The 22,058-nt window shown below is 39.4% G+C and overlaps 1 protein-coding gene across 1 annotated transcript in view; it reads right to left on the minus strand.

Moving 5' to 3' along the window:
- Positions 1–22,058, minus strand: part of CADPS (calcium dependent secretion activator) — a 476,365-nt gene that overhangs the window by 105,033 nt on the left and 349,274 nt on the right. Inside the window, exons 15-19 of the mRNA XM_035728423.1 lie at positions 11,809–11,910; positions 10,250–10,313; positions 9,712–9,835; positions 7,308–7,376; positions 6,421–6,438 (exon numbers count right to left, since the gene is read on the minus strand). Coding sequence (XP_035584316.1) covers positions 6,421–6,438; positions 7,308–7,376; positions 9,712–9,835; positions 10,250–10,313; positions 11,809–11,910 — 377 coding nt within the window. The remainder of the gene's footprint in view (positions 1–6,420; positions 6,439–7,307; positions 7,377–9,711; positions 9,836–10,249; positions 10,314–11,808; positions 11,911–22,058) is intronic.

Below are 22,058 nucleotides of genomic sequence, written 5' to 3' on the forward strand. Positions count from 1 at the left end.
CATGAGGCAGCCGATACATATTTCAGCTCAGTGGGTCTTGATGAAAATTCGTAAAGGGATTCCCTCCTGCCAACTGCCTGTCCAGAATTCTGACAGTGAGGTTTGCCACCATAGAAAAACAAGCTCCCTATTTTTTTTCCTCACAGAGCAAAACAAAAACATCATACCTTGGTTTCCAACTTCATTTACCCAATTACCATTGCTCATGTTTACACAATTAAATCTGCTTGGCTTCCAGAGAGAGAGTTAAATGTGACTGCAGAAAAAACAAAAAGAGAATTCCTCTGCATGCTCAGCTAAGCCAAGGAAGAGAAGCATCCAGGAGCGAGAGACACTCCAATTAGCCCTTAAATAACCTGACCATCTCTGCTTCCAGTGAGGGAATTGCCAGTCCCTGAAATATCATATGAGAGATGGATATGGTTGATGGAAAGCCCACTTAACACCAACTTCCAACCTATTGATGTGTTGCTGAAGATGCCAGTGTTAGTATTATGCTATCACTGGAAATAACTAGCCTGTAGCAGTTTGCTACGATTTGGGAGTGGGGGGGGCGGGGACAAGAGCTAGAGTAGGAATAGAAAGCTAAGTAGATTGCCACGTCGGCCTTCCAGAGTACCCTGCCTCTCTAAAATGATGGCTCACTGGACCATACATTTAATGCAAGGTTACAATTCAGCATAATTTCTTCAGTGAGGTTATCCGTTATATACACTTGATGCATTGCATCTTCATCACTCCCTTTCAGGAGATTTCATCTCTAGCACAGTATAAAGTATATGGTAATAAAGATGTGGATGAATCATGGGTTGTTTTCTCTACTATTTTCCTGGTAGTCATCTTTGTCTCTTCCCTATAAGGCCATGGGTGGCATGGCCTATCCATTTCTATCTCCAAAATGTCCTCTTGGTTTTTCCTTCCACTGTATTAGGTCATGTGCCCACATTCTTGCTGAGGGGGTAGACATGCAACTCATCTCATCATCTCCACCTCAACTGTTGCTAAAGACTGCCAGCCGGCCTTTAGTCCCTTTCCTCCTCTGCAGTTCATTGTCTATGTAGCAGCCAGAGTGACCTCGTAAAGCACACATTTGAGCCTGTCATACCCCTGCTCAGAAGCCTTTACGAGATCCCTTCATAACAAGAGCTATACCTTCATATGCCATAACAAGAGTGCCTTTATAACAAAGGTCCACCTCCTCTGTTGATACCTCTACTTAAGCACATATGGCCCTTAAAAATAGCATATCATATTCAATGTCAGTTCTACCTATGCCCAATGAATTTTGTATTTCTAGGGGCTAAAGAAGTTCCTGGCAGGACCCTGGGGCATGTCCTCAAATATTGGTGGAAGGAAATCCTCAGTGGATTCTACCCAATGCAGTGCTTTCACGGAAAAACAAATACTCTGTAGTGGCAATATGCTTATAGCTATACAATAACTTTATCTGTTACCAAAAGCCCCTGGTTACTTAACAAATATACTAAACTAAATCACTGAATAGTAAACATTATAACTTAAACTTCCAAATCAGAGAACAACTTCGGGTGTCTTGATGCAATTAAAAATGATTTAAGATCATTTAAAATACTTTTTATTTAAATTACATTGCAACAGCAAGGAAGAAGTAATGCTATTATAATATGTTTCTTCTCTAGTTTTGTATCTTTGTACCCTAAATCACGCTTTACTCTTAAGACTGAACTGTTGCACTCAAGAGAAATAAACTTAATTTTGGATGGACACAGTAGTGGACATCTGTTATTCATGTATGTACAGTAACCTTCCTCAGGAGAATTGCCTCTCTACTCCACATGGTTCTGGTGGGTATGTCAGGCAATAACTTCCACAAATACACGGGCAGTCATACGAGCCAAGCCAGGCCAACTACAGCACCCCACTTGATCATGGGTGATATGATTGGTTCAGGGATTAACATGTGACTCAAGCTGGGCCAATGAGGCCCTTCTCTGAAATATTATACAATTGCCTGGAAAGGAAAATTCTTATTCTTCTAGGGTCGTCTGCTAGGATAAAAGCCTGGTGCCATCTATAGCCATGTTCCCAACCCCTCTATCGTGACTCCCAGTCACATTAAAGAAGGCTGCCAGCCGTTGGAGAGATCAAAACACACTAAAATTCTTTATCCCTGAGTCCAGCTCCTCCATGCATTTCCTAGCTACATAGGGGAAAAAATTCCCCTTTCTTGCTTAAGCTTTTTGAGTGTTTTGTTTTAGGTTTTTTGTTTTCTTTTTTTGTCACTTGCTATAGTAAGAATCCTGCTTTAATTATTAAATATCCATGAAGTCCCCAAATAAGCTTTTATGTATATGATCACAAGCTCTCTGGCACAGGATCTTGGGGCATTTGGAAGGATGGTCAATAGAGGCAAACACTTCAACGAGGACAGGAATACCCCAGACAGTTCTTCCTGGGGAATCAGCCCTCGACTTCCAGGACATCTCCTCTTGGGAATGCTTCAAAGACCCTGGCTTAGGTAAAATCTCCTTGTGCTGCCTACCTGCAGCACCTTACATTTCCCTTTATCATAGTCAGCAGAATGTAATTACTTGTTTTACATTTGTGTTCTCTACCTTATTATAAGCTCCCAGGTAGTGACCATGGCTACTTTTGCTCATTGCTCTGGTGCCTGGCAGAGCTCCTGGAACTTTGTGGGTATTTAACAGATATATGTAGAGCTTTATTGCAATGTTTTATTTTGAAGTTTATGATAAAACAATAAATCAGCTTCCCCCTAGATTTCATTGACATCCCAATTGCAATCCCTAGATCAGTAGCTTCAGCATCATGTGGGAGCTTGTTAGAAATGCAGATTTTCAGGTCCCACCCAAGACCTACCAAATCAGAATCTATGTTTTTACCAAGATCCTCAGGGACTTGTATGACCATTGAACTTTGAGAAGCATTGTTTTATATTCTATTTCTGAAATCAAATAATATGTCTACACTACACATCTGGATTTAGAAGTTTCTTTTTAAATAAAATAAATGATAATAACTAATATATATAATGAGTATTTACTATGTGCCAGGTAGTGTGCTAAAAGCTTTATTTGGAATATGTATTTTAATCTTGCCAGTAACTCTTTGGGGGAGGAACCATTATCAGCCCCTTTTACAGAAAATAAAAATGAGGCTTAAAGAATTAAAAAAAAACCCATTGGACCCAAAATAGGGATTTAAGTTTTTGGTGTAACAATTCCTGAGTGCTCAGGCTGGTTCTGAAGTAGTGTTTTCTTGGAGCTGTACATAAAGGATGCTAACTGGACATCATCAGCTGTCATACTGAAAACTCATGCCAGCTAATGGATTATGGGTGTGGCCATTATCTTGTGGCTGAAAGATAAGGTGGGCCATGCGGTGGGGGCTCCTGAATATGTGCAGGACCTTGGACCTATGGGAAGTTTGACTGGAGATAGGAAAAGCTACAAAGTGTTGACTACAGAATCTGCTTGGCAGTCCTTTGGATGTGTTTGACCTGCTCTAGCAAGTTTCTGTCAATTGTAGAGAAAAACAAGTCCTCAGTTCTTGGCAATCTTAGAGAATCTCAGCTGCTCGAGAAGACTTCCCAATGAAAGGATTTGATAATGATCTGGTCCCGAAAGGACTGCTCTGGTTTCTGTTTGTTGTTTGTTTGTTTTTGTGTTCTTCCTGGAGTAGATACTTTGGAACTTATTCACTGAATGAATGGATATTGTCCAAGTTGGAAAGGCTGCACGGTGGAAAGAAACAAAAAGGGATGTTGTTTGAATTTAGAAAGATCTGGGTTCAAATCCTTCTTGAGAAAGTGACTTATTCTATCTGAATTTGTAAAAGGGGCAATAATGAAGCCTTATTTATAGGACTAAGGTACAGATTGAATTAAATCCTCCATGTAAAGTCCTCAGCATAGTGCTTGGGCCCATAGGTGGGCTATCTATCTATCTACCTATCTATCTATCTAATCATACAATTCCTTGGCGTATGTGAAGGAAAAATTGTTTTATTTCAAGTTCCAGTAGAATCCTTATGATGCTCAGAAAATTATGCAAGTATTTAGCCAAGAATTGAGGCAAAACAGCAATAGTAGTGTAGACTTTCTCAGAGCTTACTGGGTTCAGAATGTGTGACAGTTTAAACGAAATGTATTTAAAATTATAGAATTCATTTGCAGGAGTCACAGTTTTTCTTTCATAGAGTAGCAGCCTTTTACATCGTTTATTTTTAAGATACTGTAAGTAAACAGAATATTTAATTTCTAATAATGCCACCAGACAGAAAACATAAGTCCACCAAAATGCCATATGCCGAGTCCCATAGCTTCTTGAAGCACAGCCTGACTAAAGAACTCTGTAGCTGTCCACCCCAATTTACACAGGTGACTCCAGCTGTGCCCTGCCCCCTCCATCAGTTGGTTTTTGCACACCTGTCTGCGTGTTTTTGCTTTGCTCCCCTAAGAAAATTGAAGAGGGAGGGGGAGGGTAAGAAAAAAAGATTTAAAGGTCAGGGAAGAAGCAATTACGATGATGATTGTGATTTAGGTCTGCTTTGCCTAGAAGAGGTCTGGGACATACCAAGCTTCAAACCATCTCTGCTTTGACCTTAACCTTTTAGGTCTATTTTATTCTCTTTCTGCTACCCAGTTCTTTCTGTCCATCATGGTATGGACAGTATGATTTTTCTGTACTGTAAGTTACCAATCTACTCCCTTGCTTAAAAAGCCTTCACCTTTGGAAGTGAGACCTGTGGAGTTTGTCCCTTGAAAAATCTATATGCATGCAAACATTGGCATAGATTCCAGGTTAAGAACCTCTGGCCCATGAGATACATTCTGAACCCCATCATTAAGGCATATATGAGACCTTACCTCCTGCATGCATTGCCATCATCAGCACCCATTACTGCCATCAATGCACCTTGTCTTGCAATCACACTGAATTACAGAGTACTTAAGAGTGTGGCCTCCGTCTGGGCTCAGGTTCTGGCTCTACCACTTACTCTTCTAGGAGTGTGTTTTTAACCTGTGCTTCAGATGGCTCCTCTCTAAAATGTGAATAATAGTAGTATCTACCTCATAAGGAGTTTTGAGGATTAAATGAATTAATACATATAAAGCACTTATACCTGGCACATAATACACATTGAATAAGAATTAGCTATTTTTTGAAGAATTAACTATTTCTATTAGCTATACAGTTTTATGCATTTGCACATATTCTATCTAAGTTACCTTTCCACTTTCCAATCTCAGCTCCCTTTCACTGATTCTGATTTATCTTTCAAGCTGCATTCAAGCTCACCACCCTTGTGGAAACGTCCATGGTTTTCTGATAATGCACTCTTACACATCACTCTATCAATTGGTGTTACCGTGTACTGAATTTGTAATTTACACTTAGACACCCATTTGCATATATGCTCCATAAGGTTAACAGCTACTTCCCTCTTGTTTACTAGTCCCTGGCTTTCACAACTGTACCTGGCATATGGTAGGCTCCCACTAAGCACTTGTCTAAAGAATGAATAAATGAATGAATGGATGAATGGACGGATGGATGGATGGATGGATGAATGAATGAATGAATGAATACCTTCTCTTTCAGGGAGAGAAAGGCTCATGTGTTTTGAACATAGGTTTGTGAGTCTTCAAATACCTCTTGCTAGCTTGGTGCTTGGCATGTGCACAAAACTGCTTTCTGAATTGATCTGAAATGCATTCAACTTTGATTAAATGAAATATGTTTAATTACCTTTTGAGGATTTACTTAAAAACAATGATCAAAAGCATGTATTTATTAAAGTTTTAAGTTAAAGCTTTCCTCAAAATATGCTCAGAAGTTTGGGGACCAAACAAGAAGAAAATTTCCAAAGCCAGAGAACTCTCTAAGATCTTTCCTCTCATGAAACTCCAGCAACAGCCTGTGCTCAGCCACCCTCTGAGTGCATCCTGTCTCATCACACAATACGTACAAGAACAACATGGACACAACTTCTCTCTGTCTTGACTGATAAACATTCATCAAAGAACACAAACTTGTCATTAGGGCAGAAAACAGAAAAAATAAATGAAAAACAAAGAGGAAGAGTTAGTTTGGTTCAGTAACTTTTGTTTTTTTTTAAGCACATGAGGCCAAATCACTGAATCCTGAAACCGAAGATGAAATGAAGCTCCGCAGCAAACCAGAGTTCTGTTCCTTCAAAGCTTATGCCTTTACATAAATTCTGCTCTATAGAGGTCAACATCTAATGGGCAAGAGATATAGTTAGACAGCACAAATTAACTCCTTAAGTATCATTGCAACTCCACATCAGTCTTTGGGAGTCCATACGTTAAGGAGCTCTTAAAAACAAAAACGAAAACAGAAACTCAATATAACTCAACAGTCCTGATAGTTTATAATGCATATACAGTTGGTTCACCTGCATCCTTTTGATTCTCTATTTGAAAGAGAGAGCACAACAAGGAGAGAAGAGAGAGAAACAAGAACACATATGCAGGATTAATGAGCAAATGGACCAAAATGCCCCCCACTTATGTGTGATACATGATATTGGAAGGAAAAGGTTGCCCTTGGGTTCCCACCGCCCCGAAGTGTGGGGGCCAGCAAAAAAAGGCTCCTTCACAGAGGTGGAAAATGCTGCACAAATAGAAAATTAGTAAAATTAAGTTTAATGTGAAATCAAGCTATGAAACATACACGAACTCTCCAAGTGACAATTAAGTCATATGTTCTAGCCAGAGCTTAGAGGACAAGGACAAGTCAAAATCTCCAGAGAGAACAAGGAAAAGCTTCCCAGCTTGAAAGAGAACAGACAGGAGGCGTATAAGATCTAATTTTTACAGAGAATGGACCACCTTGTGTGATCTTATACCCAAAATAGTTTGACATCTTAAACATGGTAAAGAAGGCATGATTTTGCCCCAACTGTCCTTTATCTGACACCTAACGCATCGCTCCCAGCCTAGCGGCTACCTTTTGATTGTGTACCAGTGACAAGCACTTTACAAATTGGGGTTACACACAAGCAAAGTAAAAATGCATTCAGGTCACAGACAGAGAATAACTGAAAAACTTACGGACAAATCTGAGTTTACCACAAACAAATGGCTTAATTGTCTAACCTGTTTTAGGCTGATAAAAAGTGACTGGACTTCTCACACTGGGTTTCACAGACAGAATCAACAGACAAGCCAATGCTAAAAAACTTGAAGCAAGGAGAGTGAGTTGGTTTGGATCTGGATTTTCTTGAAATAATGAAAACAGAAAGAGTGAAGACAGCATGGCGAGGAGGTGGTAGGTACTCACGAATGGTTAAATCCATCACTTGGGAGGCCAAGCAGAAGACAGGATGCTCATACATTTCTCTCTTTTTCCCTATAAAAGAGGATTTGGGCATGCAAGAGGCTTAGGTCAGAGGTAAAGAGGTTAAAGGTCATAGGTTAGAGGAATACGTTACATTAGCTCAAAGGAAAATAGCCACAGAGTATTTTGGGATAAACACAGGATAAAAGAAAAAGGAGTTTCAAAATTGGAGATCTACTGGATTAACCATTCAGCATGCCGTGAGTCACGAGAGAGATTGTGACCATGATTTTACACGTCTCTTTAGAATTGTTTGCAAGAGTACAATGACCAAAAACATCATGAGTAAAGGGAAACAGAATTTCATTGATTTAAGGCTCCAAGATACTAAGGATTTCAGACTTTAGTATCTAAGGCTCTTGAGGTATTTCTTCATAAACATAGTCTCCAGCAATATCACTACAACTTCTTTCCAAAATTCTCAGGGGACTAAGCTGTTAGTGCTCACAGAGGGGCTCAAATGCAGAAATGTAAGATTTCTTTTCTGAGCATAGGATTGGAACCTTGTAAAAGAAAGTTGTTTGGTAGTAATATCTTCAAAGCTGCAATGTCTCAGCCTACGGTGGACTATGTTCATGAAAGAAAACCTGATACATGCAGCCAGAGGATGTTGGGTTGTCTGAATTAACAATCCCAGCATGCTTTGAAATTGGTGTCACAGCCACTTTTGCAGAGGTAACATCACAAAGTGGCTGAGCCAATCACGGACAAGGAAGGAGAGAAGCGGAAGAGAGCAGGTAGTGTGGAATGAGGTACTTCTCTGAAAAGAGAGTTGGAAAAAAAAAAAGATTGGTTTCTTCAAAGAATCCCCAGACCTAAAAGTCACAGTGCAAAAGATAATTAACACAACCAAGAAGAATTGAGGCACAAAAGGAAATTACAGATCAGCTGATCTACTTTGGAAATGAATGCATTTTTACTTACAGATCTTAAAGTTTGTTTTTGGATATATTTATCTGAAAGAAGAGAGCAGATCTTACCAAAAGACTAGTAATAGCTAGACCAAGGCCTACGAGGCAGCAGCCATGGCAACCGAACGTTTCTTGATCCCATCCCATCTCTGGCCTTGCCTAGAATTATTAGGTACCTGGTTGACTTTACCAAATACAACCAATCATTATGTCCTGGGAAGGTAAATGCTAGAACAATGATTTGCTAACATAGCCCTTTAATGATCTTCTTGTTCCTCTATTTTTGTCACTCATTACCAAGTCAAGAGTTGATAAACATCCTTTTAGTGCCCAATTCTTAAGTGTTTCTCCCTGGGTGCATAGCAATGAATTCATTACCACTGGTACACAATTTGCATTGTCAGACAGACAAAATTGAGAGAGGGAGGACATGTAATGTACAGAACACTGCGATTTGACATGATCTTAACCTAATTCTCTAAGGAAACAAGGACTTCGGCAGGGTAAGTGATAGGGTTTTGGTGGTTGGTTAGACCTTTTTTTTTTTTCCCCCAGTCAAGTCCTAAAGGCAGACAATGGGCATTTGCTGGTTTTAGTCAAGTGTTTCACATGTGAGAGAACATCAGATTCCAGAATGCGGACACATTGAGTTTTGCACACAGAACTTCCACATTTATACACTTACACCACTGGTCAAGTTGGGTGTGGTTTTCAAATCACCCTATAGCAGCCAACAGGGTAACAATGAAAAGTGATTAATACCTTTGCAAATGAATAGGTCCCAAAGAACCATATCTTCTCAAGTAGAGTTTAATCAAAGTGTCTTTTGGGTGACTACTTGGTCATCAGTGCCTGCTTCCCTAAAACTTGAGAGGGCAGTGGTAACAACCATCCTAGGTCTGGAGCAACAAGAATGAATGAGATCTAAAGCAAACCAGGAGCCATCAGAGACAACTGGACACTAACCTGCCATCAAGTTTGAAATGTTACCAAAAGACAAGATACTGTCAAGGGGCAAGAAAGAGTTAAGCAAAATCTTGATGTTGTTTCGTTCCATGCTTGTTCTACCTCCAAAGTGCTTTGTTTTTCTCTACTTAAAGAAGTTAACAATCCTACAGAACTCTTTCATAGGAAAACATTAGTCACAGAGCAAACTTAGTGCCGACAAAGACTCTCAGGAGGACCTTAGTTATCTGATCACATGCTATATTCAGTATTCTTCCCCTACAAAGACTGTTCCCTGCGCCCCTGTTCTTCATTCATTTATTTGGCCACAGCCAAGGAAGCGTTCACATTTCAAGTGCTTTCAAGTTTCAGTTTAACATACTCAGATGGACCACTCTTTTCTGGTGCCCATTAGAAAAGACAGATTCTTCTTCCCCAGGGAGGCATACCAAAATTTAAATTAAAAAAATGGGGGCAGAAGGGAGCCTTACCTTCGATTTTAGCGTATTCTGATAGCCGGGTATAGTTGACTAAAGCAGCCTGCTCTAGACATTTCCGGATGACTGTTTTTACCTCCTCTTGTGGTACTGGGGTCACGATATCTTTCATCAAAACCTTTCGGTGGAAAAAAAATGATTATTAAGATGGTTCAACCAAATGTGTTACTCATTTATATTTCTTAAATCGATCGAATTTAAAATGAGTTGTGAATGCCTCCTTGTGACTTAATATTGATTGAGAGCCATCGTTAAAGAGAAAACACAGAACTGTAATGCACAGTTAGGATGGCAAAGCCCATCTATGAATCGGGGAAGGGCCAGGAACATATCTTCAATATATGCTAACTATTTGGGAGTCTGGAGACAAAATATCTAGAATTTTGGCAGTTTCCTTGCATTTATTCTGGTATTTGATGAATGGTAAACGAAGCCTTGAAAAATGACAAACTAGGTCATTCAACTACAATATTTCATTACGATTATGTTCGTGTCTGTATCTATGTAATCTGTCTTTTACTTTCATTCTTACCCTTTCCAAGAGTGATAGAGTAGCTTTTAAAGCACCTTCAGGTCGACCAAATGGAAAGCAATACCTAAAAAAGAGAAAATTCTTCAGGTTGCCCAAATATATTATATTTTAGCATGAAATATGCTGCAATTTGATTCCTATAGCAACTCTTTCTGAGGAACAGAAAATGCTTTTTATTTTGTCACGTTGTGTTATGTTAATCTGAATTCACACCATATATGTGTGTATATAATGTATATATGTGTATGTGTGAATAATGACTAAAGAGAGACTCTGCAAATGTCTGCAGCAGAAAAGAATATTTAGAGTGATGACATAAGGCTCTGTTTAGATTTCTATTGTGAAGGAAAACCATTTGTTAGCTCACATGTGACCTTCTATATGATTATAGAGACCAGCAGTAAAAAAATATTAGTTGAAACAGGCTAAAATCCAAACACACTTACTAAGTCTCCAAAGGATTACTATAGGAAATGGAGTGTATTTTGAGCAAATTTATGCTTTTGCTAAGTGTCCTTCCTTGACTGTGGTTTTTAATTGTCATTGGATCTTTTGTTATTGGCAATACCTCTTGCATATAGTGTGTAATCAATAAAAATTTGTCCAGGAGGATTTTGGTGGTGCAGATGGAACTATGTCATGGACTCCCAAGAGTTTTTCAGGCTGTCGCAGATCCTTCCAGATACTGTTCCTCATGGTACAAAGGGACCAGCAGAGGCAACTTAAACTCAGACTATGTCCTATGCAGGTGTCCGGTGGGTGGTCTGGCGCAAGTCCTTAACTCTCTCAGCTTTGGTTTAATTTATATTTAATGGGGATTATAATAACGACCTTACCAAGTTGTTCTGGGAATAAAAAACTGAGTTACTGCCTAACTAGCCTCTAGTCCTGTATCTTGACCCGTGGGAAGGGTTTAATAAAAAGGAACTGTTTATGATATTATTATAAATGTTCTTACTATTTTTGAGTTACTATTTGAGGATTTCTAGTCCAGAACCACCAGTGCAGCATTACAAATGTCTGATTTGCTACAAGGGAGAAGTGGGCTATGTGGAGCAAGGCTGAAACCTTGGACATGCTCGCTGTCTTGCACGTGTGGGGAAGAGTCAATCTGCCAAGTCTGATCTAAGTTTCTGTCTTTTCCTGCATAGACACCTAGTCCTGTTTCTGAGGCAAGGGAGAAAGTGGAGACTCCCATGTGGGTACCACTGCCTTCCTTCCCTGTTCAAATGATCTGATTCCCAGGACTTATCACTGATCTAGGAACCTTGAAGTAACTTCACCTTCAATTTTGTAATAGATTTTAAAAGAATAGATTGATGACCAGGGTCAGCTTGCACAAGAAGGGCTCTGTCCTTTCAGTGGAAATAAAATACACTTAAGATTGCAAAGCCTTCTGGCTATCATGGAGCCCTGTCCTACTGGTTTTCGCTTCCATTTAGTTATTCATAAATCTCCAATGTGTCTCTGATAGGTTAACAGCCTTAGAAAATCAAGCCCTTTATTTGGCCCTCCCCAGTCTCACTCTCCTAATAAACCCCTCAACCCCAGATCCTCACCTAAAATGTGTAATCTGATTTTCCAGCAGAACTCGGAGTCTCTCTTTGATTTCTTCGAAACGTTCCTTCTCTTCAACAGTCACTGTTCCAATTCCATCAGGCCTAAAAGAAGACATGTCATGAAGTGACGGGAACCTCATATGCTGACACCATGAAATCAAATCTCTAGCAGGAGGAAACTGTCCATTTTAGAAGAACAACTACAATGATCGATGTGACCTTAGGAGAAGTCCTGCTTTTCAGCGCTGGCTACTAAGGGGCATGGGGTATTTGGGGGGTTATCGTCTGGAGACATTTGTAGAACTGTCGCTCACTTATTGTGAAATGGTAAAATATACAAACCGGTGGCTGTAAGGCCAAGTTTCTAGACCTTTTGTTTGGCTCACGGCTTCTTAAGATTTTGAACTATTTGCCAGCATTTTCAAAGTTAGGAAAGTCTTATAATGCAATTCTTTTGAAAATTCGGAACAACTGGCATTAATTGGTGAGTGCCAAGTAACAGCTTCTTCCTTAGCTGGGGCAGGCATTCACCTGTCCACATCTCTAATTTGTAGTACCTACCTCATTATAGGCACTTAGGTTTGGGACCCCTGAATGATTCACACAGACTTCTATGAAAACCAGGTGCCTTGTAAACGTCCGTCTTTCTCAGTGTTAAATGTTCTTAAGTGACTCAATTTCCAGCTTACAATTACAGATGTTCAGATTAACTTAAGCACTCATGTATTAAGTGAAGAAACAAATTAAAAAACATTGTGAAAAGTAAAAGATATTAATGAAAGAAATTAAAGAAAACACAAATCAGTGGAAAGATACCTGTATTCATGGGTTGGAAGAATTAGTACTGTTAAAAGGTCCATATTACCACAAACCATCTATAGATTCAGTGCAATCCCTATCAAAATTCCAATCGTAGTTTTTATAGAAATAGAAAGAACAATTCTAAAATTTATATGGAAACATAAAAGACCCAAATAACCAAAGTAATCCTGATAAAGAACAAAGTTGGAGACCTCACCATTCCTGATTTCACACTTTATTACAAAGCTATAGTAATCAAAACCATATGGTACTGGCATGAAAACAGACATAGAGACCAAGAGAACAGAACTGAGAGCCCAGAAATAAACCCTTGCATATATGGTTAACTAATATTTTTGACAGGGGAACCAAAGATACAAATGAGGAAGAATAGTCTCTTCAATAAATGGTGTTGGGGAAAACTGGATATTCACATGGAAAAGAATGAAACTGGACTCCTATCTTACATCACTCACAAAAAAATGAGCTCAAAATGGATTAAAGACCTAACTATAAGACAGGAAACTGTAAAACTCCTAGAAGAAAACATAGGGGAAAAAGAGCTCTTTGACATTGGCCTTAGCAATGATTATAAAAATACAAGCAACAAAAGCAAAAACAGACAAGTGGGACTACATCAAACTAAAAAGCTTCTGCACAACAAAATGAAAGACAAAAAGAAAACCTATGGAATAGGAGAATATATGTGCAAACCATCTATCTGATAAAAGGTAGCAGAAATATAGAAGTCATAAAACTTAATAGCAAAAACCCAAATAATTCAATTAAAAAATGGGTGGAGGATTTGAACAGACATTTTTCCGAAGAAGACCTACAAATGGCCAAAAGATAAATAAAAAAAACAGTAAGCATCAGGGAAATGCAAATCAAAACCAAAATGAGATATCACCTCACACCTGTCAGAATGACTAGTATCAAAAATACAACAAATGTTGGTGACGATGTGGAGAAAAGGAACTCTTGTGCACTGTTGGTGGGAATGCAAACTAGTGTAGCCACTGTGGAAAACAGTATGGAGGTTCCTCGAATAGTTAAAAATAGAACTGTCACATGATCTAATAATTCCACATCTGGGTATATATCTGAAGGAAAGGAAATCACTGTTTTGAAGATATATCTGCACCCCTGTGTTTATTGCAACATTATTTACAACAGCCAAGAGATGGAAACAACCTAAGTGTTCATTGATGGATGAATGGATAAAGAAAGTGAATGGATAAATATATATATTTTGGAATATATCTATTTTTATGTGATGGAATATTATTCAGGCAGAGAAGAAAGGAAACCCTGCTTATGACAACATGGGTAGAACTTGAGTGCATATGTTAAGTGAAATAAGTCAGACAGAGAAAGACAAATACTCTGTTCTCACTTACATGTCAAATTTGAAAAAGTCATCCTCATAAGAATACAGAGCAGAATGGTAGTTGCCAGAGCCTGAGGGGTGGGGGAAATAGGGAGCTGAAGACTAAAGGGTACAAACTCCCAGCTATAAGATGAGTAATATACAGCATGGTGACTACAATGAACAGTACCATATTTATATACTTGCAAGTTGTTAAGAGAGCAGATCTTAAATGTTAACACTCACACACAAAAAGTGGTAATTCTGTGAGGGGATGAAGGTGTTAATTAACTTTGTCCTAATAGTCATTTCACAATATATATGTATATTGAATCATCACATGCCATACCTTAAACTGATACATGGTATATGTTAATACCTCAATAGAGCTGGAAAAAAAAGAGAACAAACCACATATGATGCTATCAATGCTACTGAATTATTGCTCATTTTAATAAAAAGAAGGACCCTAGCAAAAATAAGTGAATTTCAGTTTAATCACAGTATTCTCATATTTCTAAATCACCATTAGGTTCACACACATTTTTCCTATTTGCTTTGGACCATTCAAGTTGAAAATACAAAGGGAAGCTGCATATTTATAGCCCAAATTTATCTGTGCCAAATTAGACGTAGGATAATCTGACCCATTCAAAGACTTCAGCTTCCCAGATCCCATAGTGACTTGTTTTGACTACTGGCTGAGCCAGTTTGCAGATTGGTGTGTCACCATGAAACTTCTATTGGAACATTCTTCAGTTTGCAAATGCAAGTCATCTTGAGACCAAACAAATGGTCTTATTTATAGGCCTTCTCAAGGATCCAGCATAAGTTGGGAAAATCCTGTATACTAGACCAGTCTGACTGCACAAAAGACTTGGCAAATGATAGCAATGCACCTCCTGTTAGGGGTTAATTGGTCAGCTTCCCTTCTTTTTAAATACTATAAGTGCCCTACATGGGGGGAAAAAATAAAACAAGAAAACTTCCCCTCCCCCACATTATAAAAAACACCCCTAAACAGTATAAAGTCCATTTCTTCACACTTCCCTGAACTTAAAGAAAGAAGGCCAAATGGCAAATATCAGGTAGGCTGTTGGAATCCGTGAATATGCCCTTATTTTAATATTTTCTGGAAAAATCTTAAATGCTAATATACAAAGTTTATTTAACAACATTTTTTTTTTTTAACCATGAAATGTCCATGAATCTGTATTTAAGTCTCAGGATGAATTCACTGGCCTCCACAAAATACATGTGACAGTTTTTGGTGGTAACTTCTCGTGTTTCTATTATAATCTACAACTTCCTTTAGGAGTGGTTTTTAGATTTAGATTTTGTTTACACAAAATACGGCTCACTAATGCACCGAACACATTTATACAATTGGCATGTGCATGCACACACTTGATTTGGGAAAATGGAAACCATTTTAAACATTTTGTTTCTGAGCAGGGAATTAGCCCAGAGAAAAATGCTATTAAATATAATTTACAAATCAGGGGCACCTGGGTGGTGCAGTCGGTTGAGCAACTGGCCCTTGATTTCGGCTGAGGTCCCAGGGTCCTGGGATTGAGCCTCCCGTGGGGCTCCATGCTCAGTGGGGAGTCTGCTTGAGATGCTCTCTCTCTCCCTCCTGCTGCCCCTCCCCCTGTTAGCGTGCACACGTGCGTGCACTCTCTCTCTCAAAAATAAATAAATAAATAAATAAAATCTTTTAAAAAGTATAATTTACAAATCAGAGAGGGGTTTACAGATGACAGGAAAAAGCATGAAAACTATTTCACATGTGCAGCCCAAAGATGTGTGTGGCTATTAAGGAAGAAACCTCCCTGACAAAAATCATCCATTCTTCACTCAGTAAGCCTTCTAAGGCAATTATTAGGCAATTAGAAAGTAACTTTTAGGTTTGTTTTTGAGATGATAAAAAGTAAGCATTTAGTGTGTGCCTGGCCTTCTCAGTTAATCTTCACCACAAAGGGTATTATTAAGAACATGAAATTTGATTATATTTCTTTCCCTTTTGTTCTGATGATTCACATTTGTGGTTATTTAAGGTAGCAGCCACTTCCACATCTCTGACAATCTCTCCTTCAACTCCTTTCTGAACACTATTACTCTCACTATTCAAAAAAGGTAAATGACTAAAAATTATTGTTATATTCTTTTCTTAAATTTGCTTCTTAATTGCCTATGTCAGTGTGAATGGTTTTCTCTTAAAATAAATGAAACTAACTTTATGTCTGGAAGGTAAGTAGTACAGAATTCACCAACAAAAATAGGTGATTAAAAAAGTCACGATTTTGACATGGAATGAAAATTTGTTTGCAGCTGCCAGAACTGTGCTGAAATGGTACAGGGGATAGAGGATATTATTTTACAAACTGAGGAAGAGACATGCAGGAATAATACAATTTGTCAAAGATCACAGGTTGGAACTATATCAGTTGAAAGGTAAAAATATCCTTCTTTTGGGTGCCTGGGTGGCTTAGTCAGTTAAGCGACTGCCTTTGGCTCAGATCATGATCCCAGGGTCTCGGGACTGAGTCCCGCATTGGACTCCCTGCTCAGTGGGGACCCTGCTTCTCCCTCTAACCCTCCACCCTCTTATACTGTCTCCCCCCCATAAATAAATAAAATCTTAGAAAAATATCCTTTTTTTTGGCTTAGTTTCACATAATTATTTTTGAACATTCTGTCAAATATCAATTTCTTTTCTGTTGATCCCTGTAATTTGTCAATGTTAATTATACAGGCTTAGATTTCTATGGAGCTACTAACTAAAAATCCCAGCTCAATATTTTGGGGGACTCTATTCTCACAGAAGCAATAAAATACTTTTCCTAGAGAGGTAACCCTCTGACCTGAGCATGCCTCAAATTCCCTGGAGGATGGGGCTGAGAAACTGCTTTTCTTTTCTTTTTTTTTTTAATATTTATTTATTTGAGAGAGAGAGAGAGCACAAGGGCCTGGGAGGAGGGGCAGAGGGAGAAGAGAGAGAGAGAATCTCAAGCAGACTCCCTGCCAATTGCAGAGCCAACCATGAGATCACAACTCAAGCTGAAATCAAGAGTCAGCCGCCCAACCAACTGAACCACGCAGGAGCCCCAAGAATTTGCATGTCTAACAAGTTCTCTGGGGGCGGTTCAGGGACCACACCTTGAGAACCTCTGCTTTAGAGCAAGAAAATATTTGGTGGGTGGCTCTTTTAGTGGCTGAAAAGGTATGTTTGATTCAGGGTTACCAATTCCTCTTGGATTGGAGTGAGTTTGGAAGCAGAGACCTTCTCCAAGTATAATGGTCCCCTTATAAAGCCACAGTCCCTTCCAGAGTGGTGTTTGCACTGTTGCAGGGTGTCATCCCAAGCAGTGCTGGTTGTAAAATAAATAGAGGAACTGTATTGGTGTCTCTTAGAAGCCGTGCTTTTGTTTTTGTTCTTTTTTTTCTTTCTGGAAACATTTGGAGGTGATTCTATAATTGTCATAAAACTGGCTCTGCATCTTGTTCCTTTCTCCATAGTTTTAACACTTAAGGAGTCACAAAGAATGAGAGTAGAGGGATAAAGTTGGATTTTAAATTCCTAGCTAGTAAATCCCAGGCTGAGATGTGTCTTTACTTAGAACACGTATTTAGAAGCCCTGAATCCCCCATCCTCCTGTGTCCTGAATGCTGCATTTTCTGCCCTCTTGTTTTTTGGCTTCTTAGCATCCACTGTCACCTCTTAACAACACCTGAATGTCCTTTGGAGGAATGACTTTGGCCGCACTGTCGGTATTCTTGGGGGGGCGGGCAGGTAAATTGGGATCCTGTTTTCCTGCTGTTTATACCAAGGGCCTTCCTACAAGCCAATTCCTGCCTTTCATGGCCACTGTGCATCTAAGCTAGACTATGACCTAAGTTCAGCAAACTGGACATTCTTTTCTGGAACTTTTACACTGAGTAAATAATGCAAAGATAGAAGAAACAGGTGCAATTTGCTCACCCTAGCAGCTGTGCCCTGACCAAATGGACTGTCCTCACAGGTCAGTAGTGCTTAATTTTTGGCTGTACTTTAGAACCATGTGAAAGCTCTGAGAGGTCTCATCCTCAAGCTCTTTATTCAATTTGTTTGCAGTGGGCCTAGGCATTTGTTGCTTTTAAAGCTCCCCAGGTTATTATAATGTGCTGTTAAGGGTTGCTTTTGTCCTGTTTCCTACTTTTCTGTAGCTTCCTTGATTCCAGTTTTCCTCTCCCTCTCTTTGAGGCTCCCAACATCACCCCCCAAAAAACTTGGATGATAGATGATCCAGACTTAGTGTTTGTTCCTTATACTAAACTGATGTGAGTTCATAAAGCACATATTTCCTCCTTTGTAGTAAAAGGAGGGGATATGGACTTTCATAGTAGAAGCGTTTGATGCCTTTGAACCTAGCTTTAGAATCACACGTGCACGCCCGCGAGCGAACACACACACACAAACACACATGACAAGGAAATGCGGTCCTGGGTCTCTGGTTCCACCTAACTGCACACTGGCTAACAACTCACTTCTTGTATATCATGATCCTGCAAACCTGAGACGATCTGCGGGTCTTGTGCCATCATTTTTGGAGCCTGTCAGAGACTGGGAGCTCCCCCACCTGCAGGCCACCACTGCCACCAGAAGTGGGTCTCTCAGCCACAACAGACTATATCACATCTGACACAGCAGGCATCTCTCGAATCCACCTTTCAAGTTTTCGGCAAACCATTTTCTCACTGTCCTTCACAAAGTTGACATTTTCGGCAGCACAAAAGGAAAGATGTCATATCGGCTGCTCTTCAAGTCCTTGTCACCGTGGTCAGCTGCAGTTCTGTCACCTTCACTCTCCTCACACACTCCCATCTTGAGCCATGTCACAAATAATAATTTATCTAGAGTTGTGTCTTTCCTTTTTTTTTTTTTTTGTCAGACTGAAACTACCATAACCCAGCTGCCTATCCTTTAAGTTACTAGTTACACAGAGTGTCCTCCCATTCCCCAAATGCTTCCGGGCTAGAGCTTATGAATTAATGTCTATTATTGGAGTAATCGAAGATGATTAAGTCCTAGGTTTTTAATGGGAAAGATTTTATTTTGATATTTGAAATTAAGTGTGAATAATCTAGTTAAAGAAAACAAGCGGCAGTGTGGTTTGTGAAAGCAAATTTATCTCCTTGGGTCGTTCAACTGTCCCTACACACCCAGGTGAACACACAGATTCCTGACCTTTTGTTACCCTGCTAGCACAGTTCTCCACATTATGTTGAAAGCTGGGACATAGAACCCTTGTTTGGAAGGTTAGGTATCTTTTCAAGAAGGTCAGGTTACTAAATTAATTCAAGGCTTACAGTGACGAATATGTTTCTGACACTGCATCTATTTAGTGATCAAGTGTAGAACCCAGGTGGGAAAGAAAATGTATGGATTCAAAAGAGGAAGAGGGTCTGGTCCACTTCTCTTCATACAGCCAGCTTTAAGCTCCAATCACTACCAACAAGGGGTAAAACTCCAGCTGAAGTGGGAATATACTTTCTCTCCAAATGCAAATGTCCACATATGCTGGTGCAGGCACCGTAAACATGATATATTCTCTCTCTCCAAATGGATGCATGCCTGCAGACCGCATTATGGATCCCTGAAAATGTCCTTAAACAAGCATGATAACTGAATCCTACTTACTACTAAATTGTTCCAGCCCAGAAACACGAGAGCTTAAAGGGCCAGAGGGGGACAGAATATCTTAGTAGATGTTCCTTGCAATGCTCCCTAAATAGAACATTTAGGCCAAACACACTCTCTTAACCTCTCTCTCTTTTAAACTGACTTCTCCTAGCAACTCTTTATCCTTACAACTTTTAGAGTGATACCTTTGAATTTAATCCTAGAGCGGAATATTTTCCTTTGTCTCTTTCAAGTGGCTAATAACTACAAATTCAAGATAACACCAAAGCATTATCATCTCAAAAGGAGACATCCCTGCTTGCTCATCTTGATAGCTTGTATAATTTCTACCTTAATTAAACACTGTAATTAGGACTCTCATATCCAATAGTCACTGCTTCATCATGAAAGCCCAGCCTTTCCCTTTCCTCTCCTTTCCCTCCAGCCCAAACCCCTTTTCTAATTATGCCCTGATGCCCTGGGGCTCAGACACGCTGCTAAAACAAATATATCAAAGTGTTTGTTTCACAAAGACTAAGATAGGAAGCAACAACAAGCAGTTTCTACAACCTTACAAATGGGCACTGAAGCTTCTTGAGGTTGGTTATTATTAATTTGAAAAAGAGGCGTGGAGAGGGCAAAAATATATCAGTGAGGTCTTCTTTGACTTCTTTTCTGTTTTTCTAAACATGTAGCTAAAACCCAACAATATCAGAAGGTATCTTTGCTCTCTCTAAAGATGGAAGTGCTTGAAGTATCTCCTTACCAAACCTCAAAGAATATGGATGCTATTGATAAAGGAACACTAGTCAAAGTGCTTTAGGCTCAGTCCAGGTGCTGAATGGAGAACCCAAGAGGAGATTACATAAATTGTATAAAACGTATACATTGCAGGAAAGCATGTATTTCTTTTCCCAGAGAAAGATCAATTTCCAAAATTGGTACTATACAGATTTTTCTCTTTGAGGAATAAGAGAAGAGATGGGTTTTGTTGTTGTTTCTAGGCAAACATAGACAATTAGGCTTTAGATTCTACCCGTAACTCCTTATGTATAGGCTTCTGAGTGATTAGACCAATAATATGTGTGGTTTTTTGGTATCATACCCACCCTGCAAAGGGTGTGATATCTGGAAATATGTTTTTGCCCCAGTGAGGTCAACAACCATAGGATGAGGACACACGTTGAAATTTTAGGAAATGCATATTACTTGATGTGTTGCTATGGGCCAGAAAGATTGCTCTGATGGAATCGATAATTCAGCACATTTTATAAGATTTTATGTCTGAGTTGGAAAATCTCTTGTGCTGATGGGGCAAATTTCATTTAGGAATGGAGTCACATGGGTTAGAGGTTTGAATATAAGATCTAAAGAGAATTCCTCCTTGGGATGCGGACTTTTGCTTGAAATGTGCTTGAACCCCCCGCCCCACCAACAAGTACTTTCTATTGGATGAAGTTGCTTCTTTAGAATTTAAAGAGCATGACTCAGTTACATATGCAAGGCCAACACTTGCTCAAAGTGGGAAGGCCAACCAGCCACATGTCCCCAAGTACACTAATGCCTTATGTGTGTGTAACATTATACCAATAATGTTATTATATATTATATGTAATATATATATAATGTTATTATATAATATAATGCCTGCCTGCTACTCAAGTGCTGTATACAGAGATCGGTAAAGCTCAACCATCCCTGCTACACAGTCCTCTCTCTCTCCTTCTTTTGGGGAGGGAGAGTTAAAAAGCACTAGACATAATATCTTCAGGAGTGTACATGTGTGACACAGATGAGAGGACAAAGAGAGGGTGAGAACAGGGAGAAAGTTGAGGTTGGAGTGAAAGAGAAACATTTACATGCACAAAAATGGCTGATTGACTTCCAGGAAGGCATTCACAAAAGAGAAATGAAAGAACATATTATGCAACATGGATTGGGAGTGAGGAACCAACACTGGAGGCAAGGACATGGTCAACAAAGCATTTGCTGTAGTCCAGGGGAGAAGACAGACACCTGAACTCTGGTCATAGCACTGAAGAGAAGAAGTGGATGGGCTGGAGGGATATTTAAGGGCACTGACGGAGCACAGTAACTGAATCCTTGTGATGTGCTGAGGGAGAAGGACGAGTCTAGGACAGCTCCCATGGTTCTGCCTTGGGAAACCAGGTGGATGGAATTACTCACCGATTTAGGGGGACTGGTGGAGTAACAGAGGAGAAAAATGAATTCCATGGGATCATTCAGCAACTCAAATCTAACCCATAGGGATCGCGAGTCTCTGCACAGAAGCAGCACCTTGGCTCCAGATACATCTTCCAAAAGAATCCTAGGACATGTTTTCAAAGATTTCTAGAACTCATGCTCTCTTACATCTGCTTGCAGACTCATTAATCTATGCAGCTTACTTTGGATTGG

The sequence above is a fragment of the Zalophus californianus genome, chromosome 1, assembly GCF_009762305.2.
Source record: "Zalophus californianus isolate mZalCal1 chromosome 1, mZalCal1.pri.v2, whole genome shotgun sequence".
Lineage (NCBI taxonomy): Eukaryota > Metazoa > Chordata > Mammalia > Carnivora > Otariidae > Zalophus > Zalophus californianus.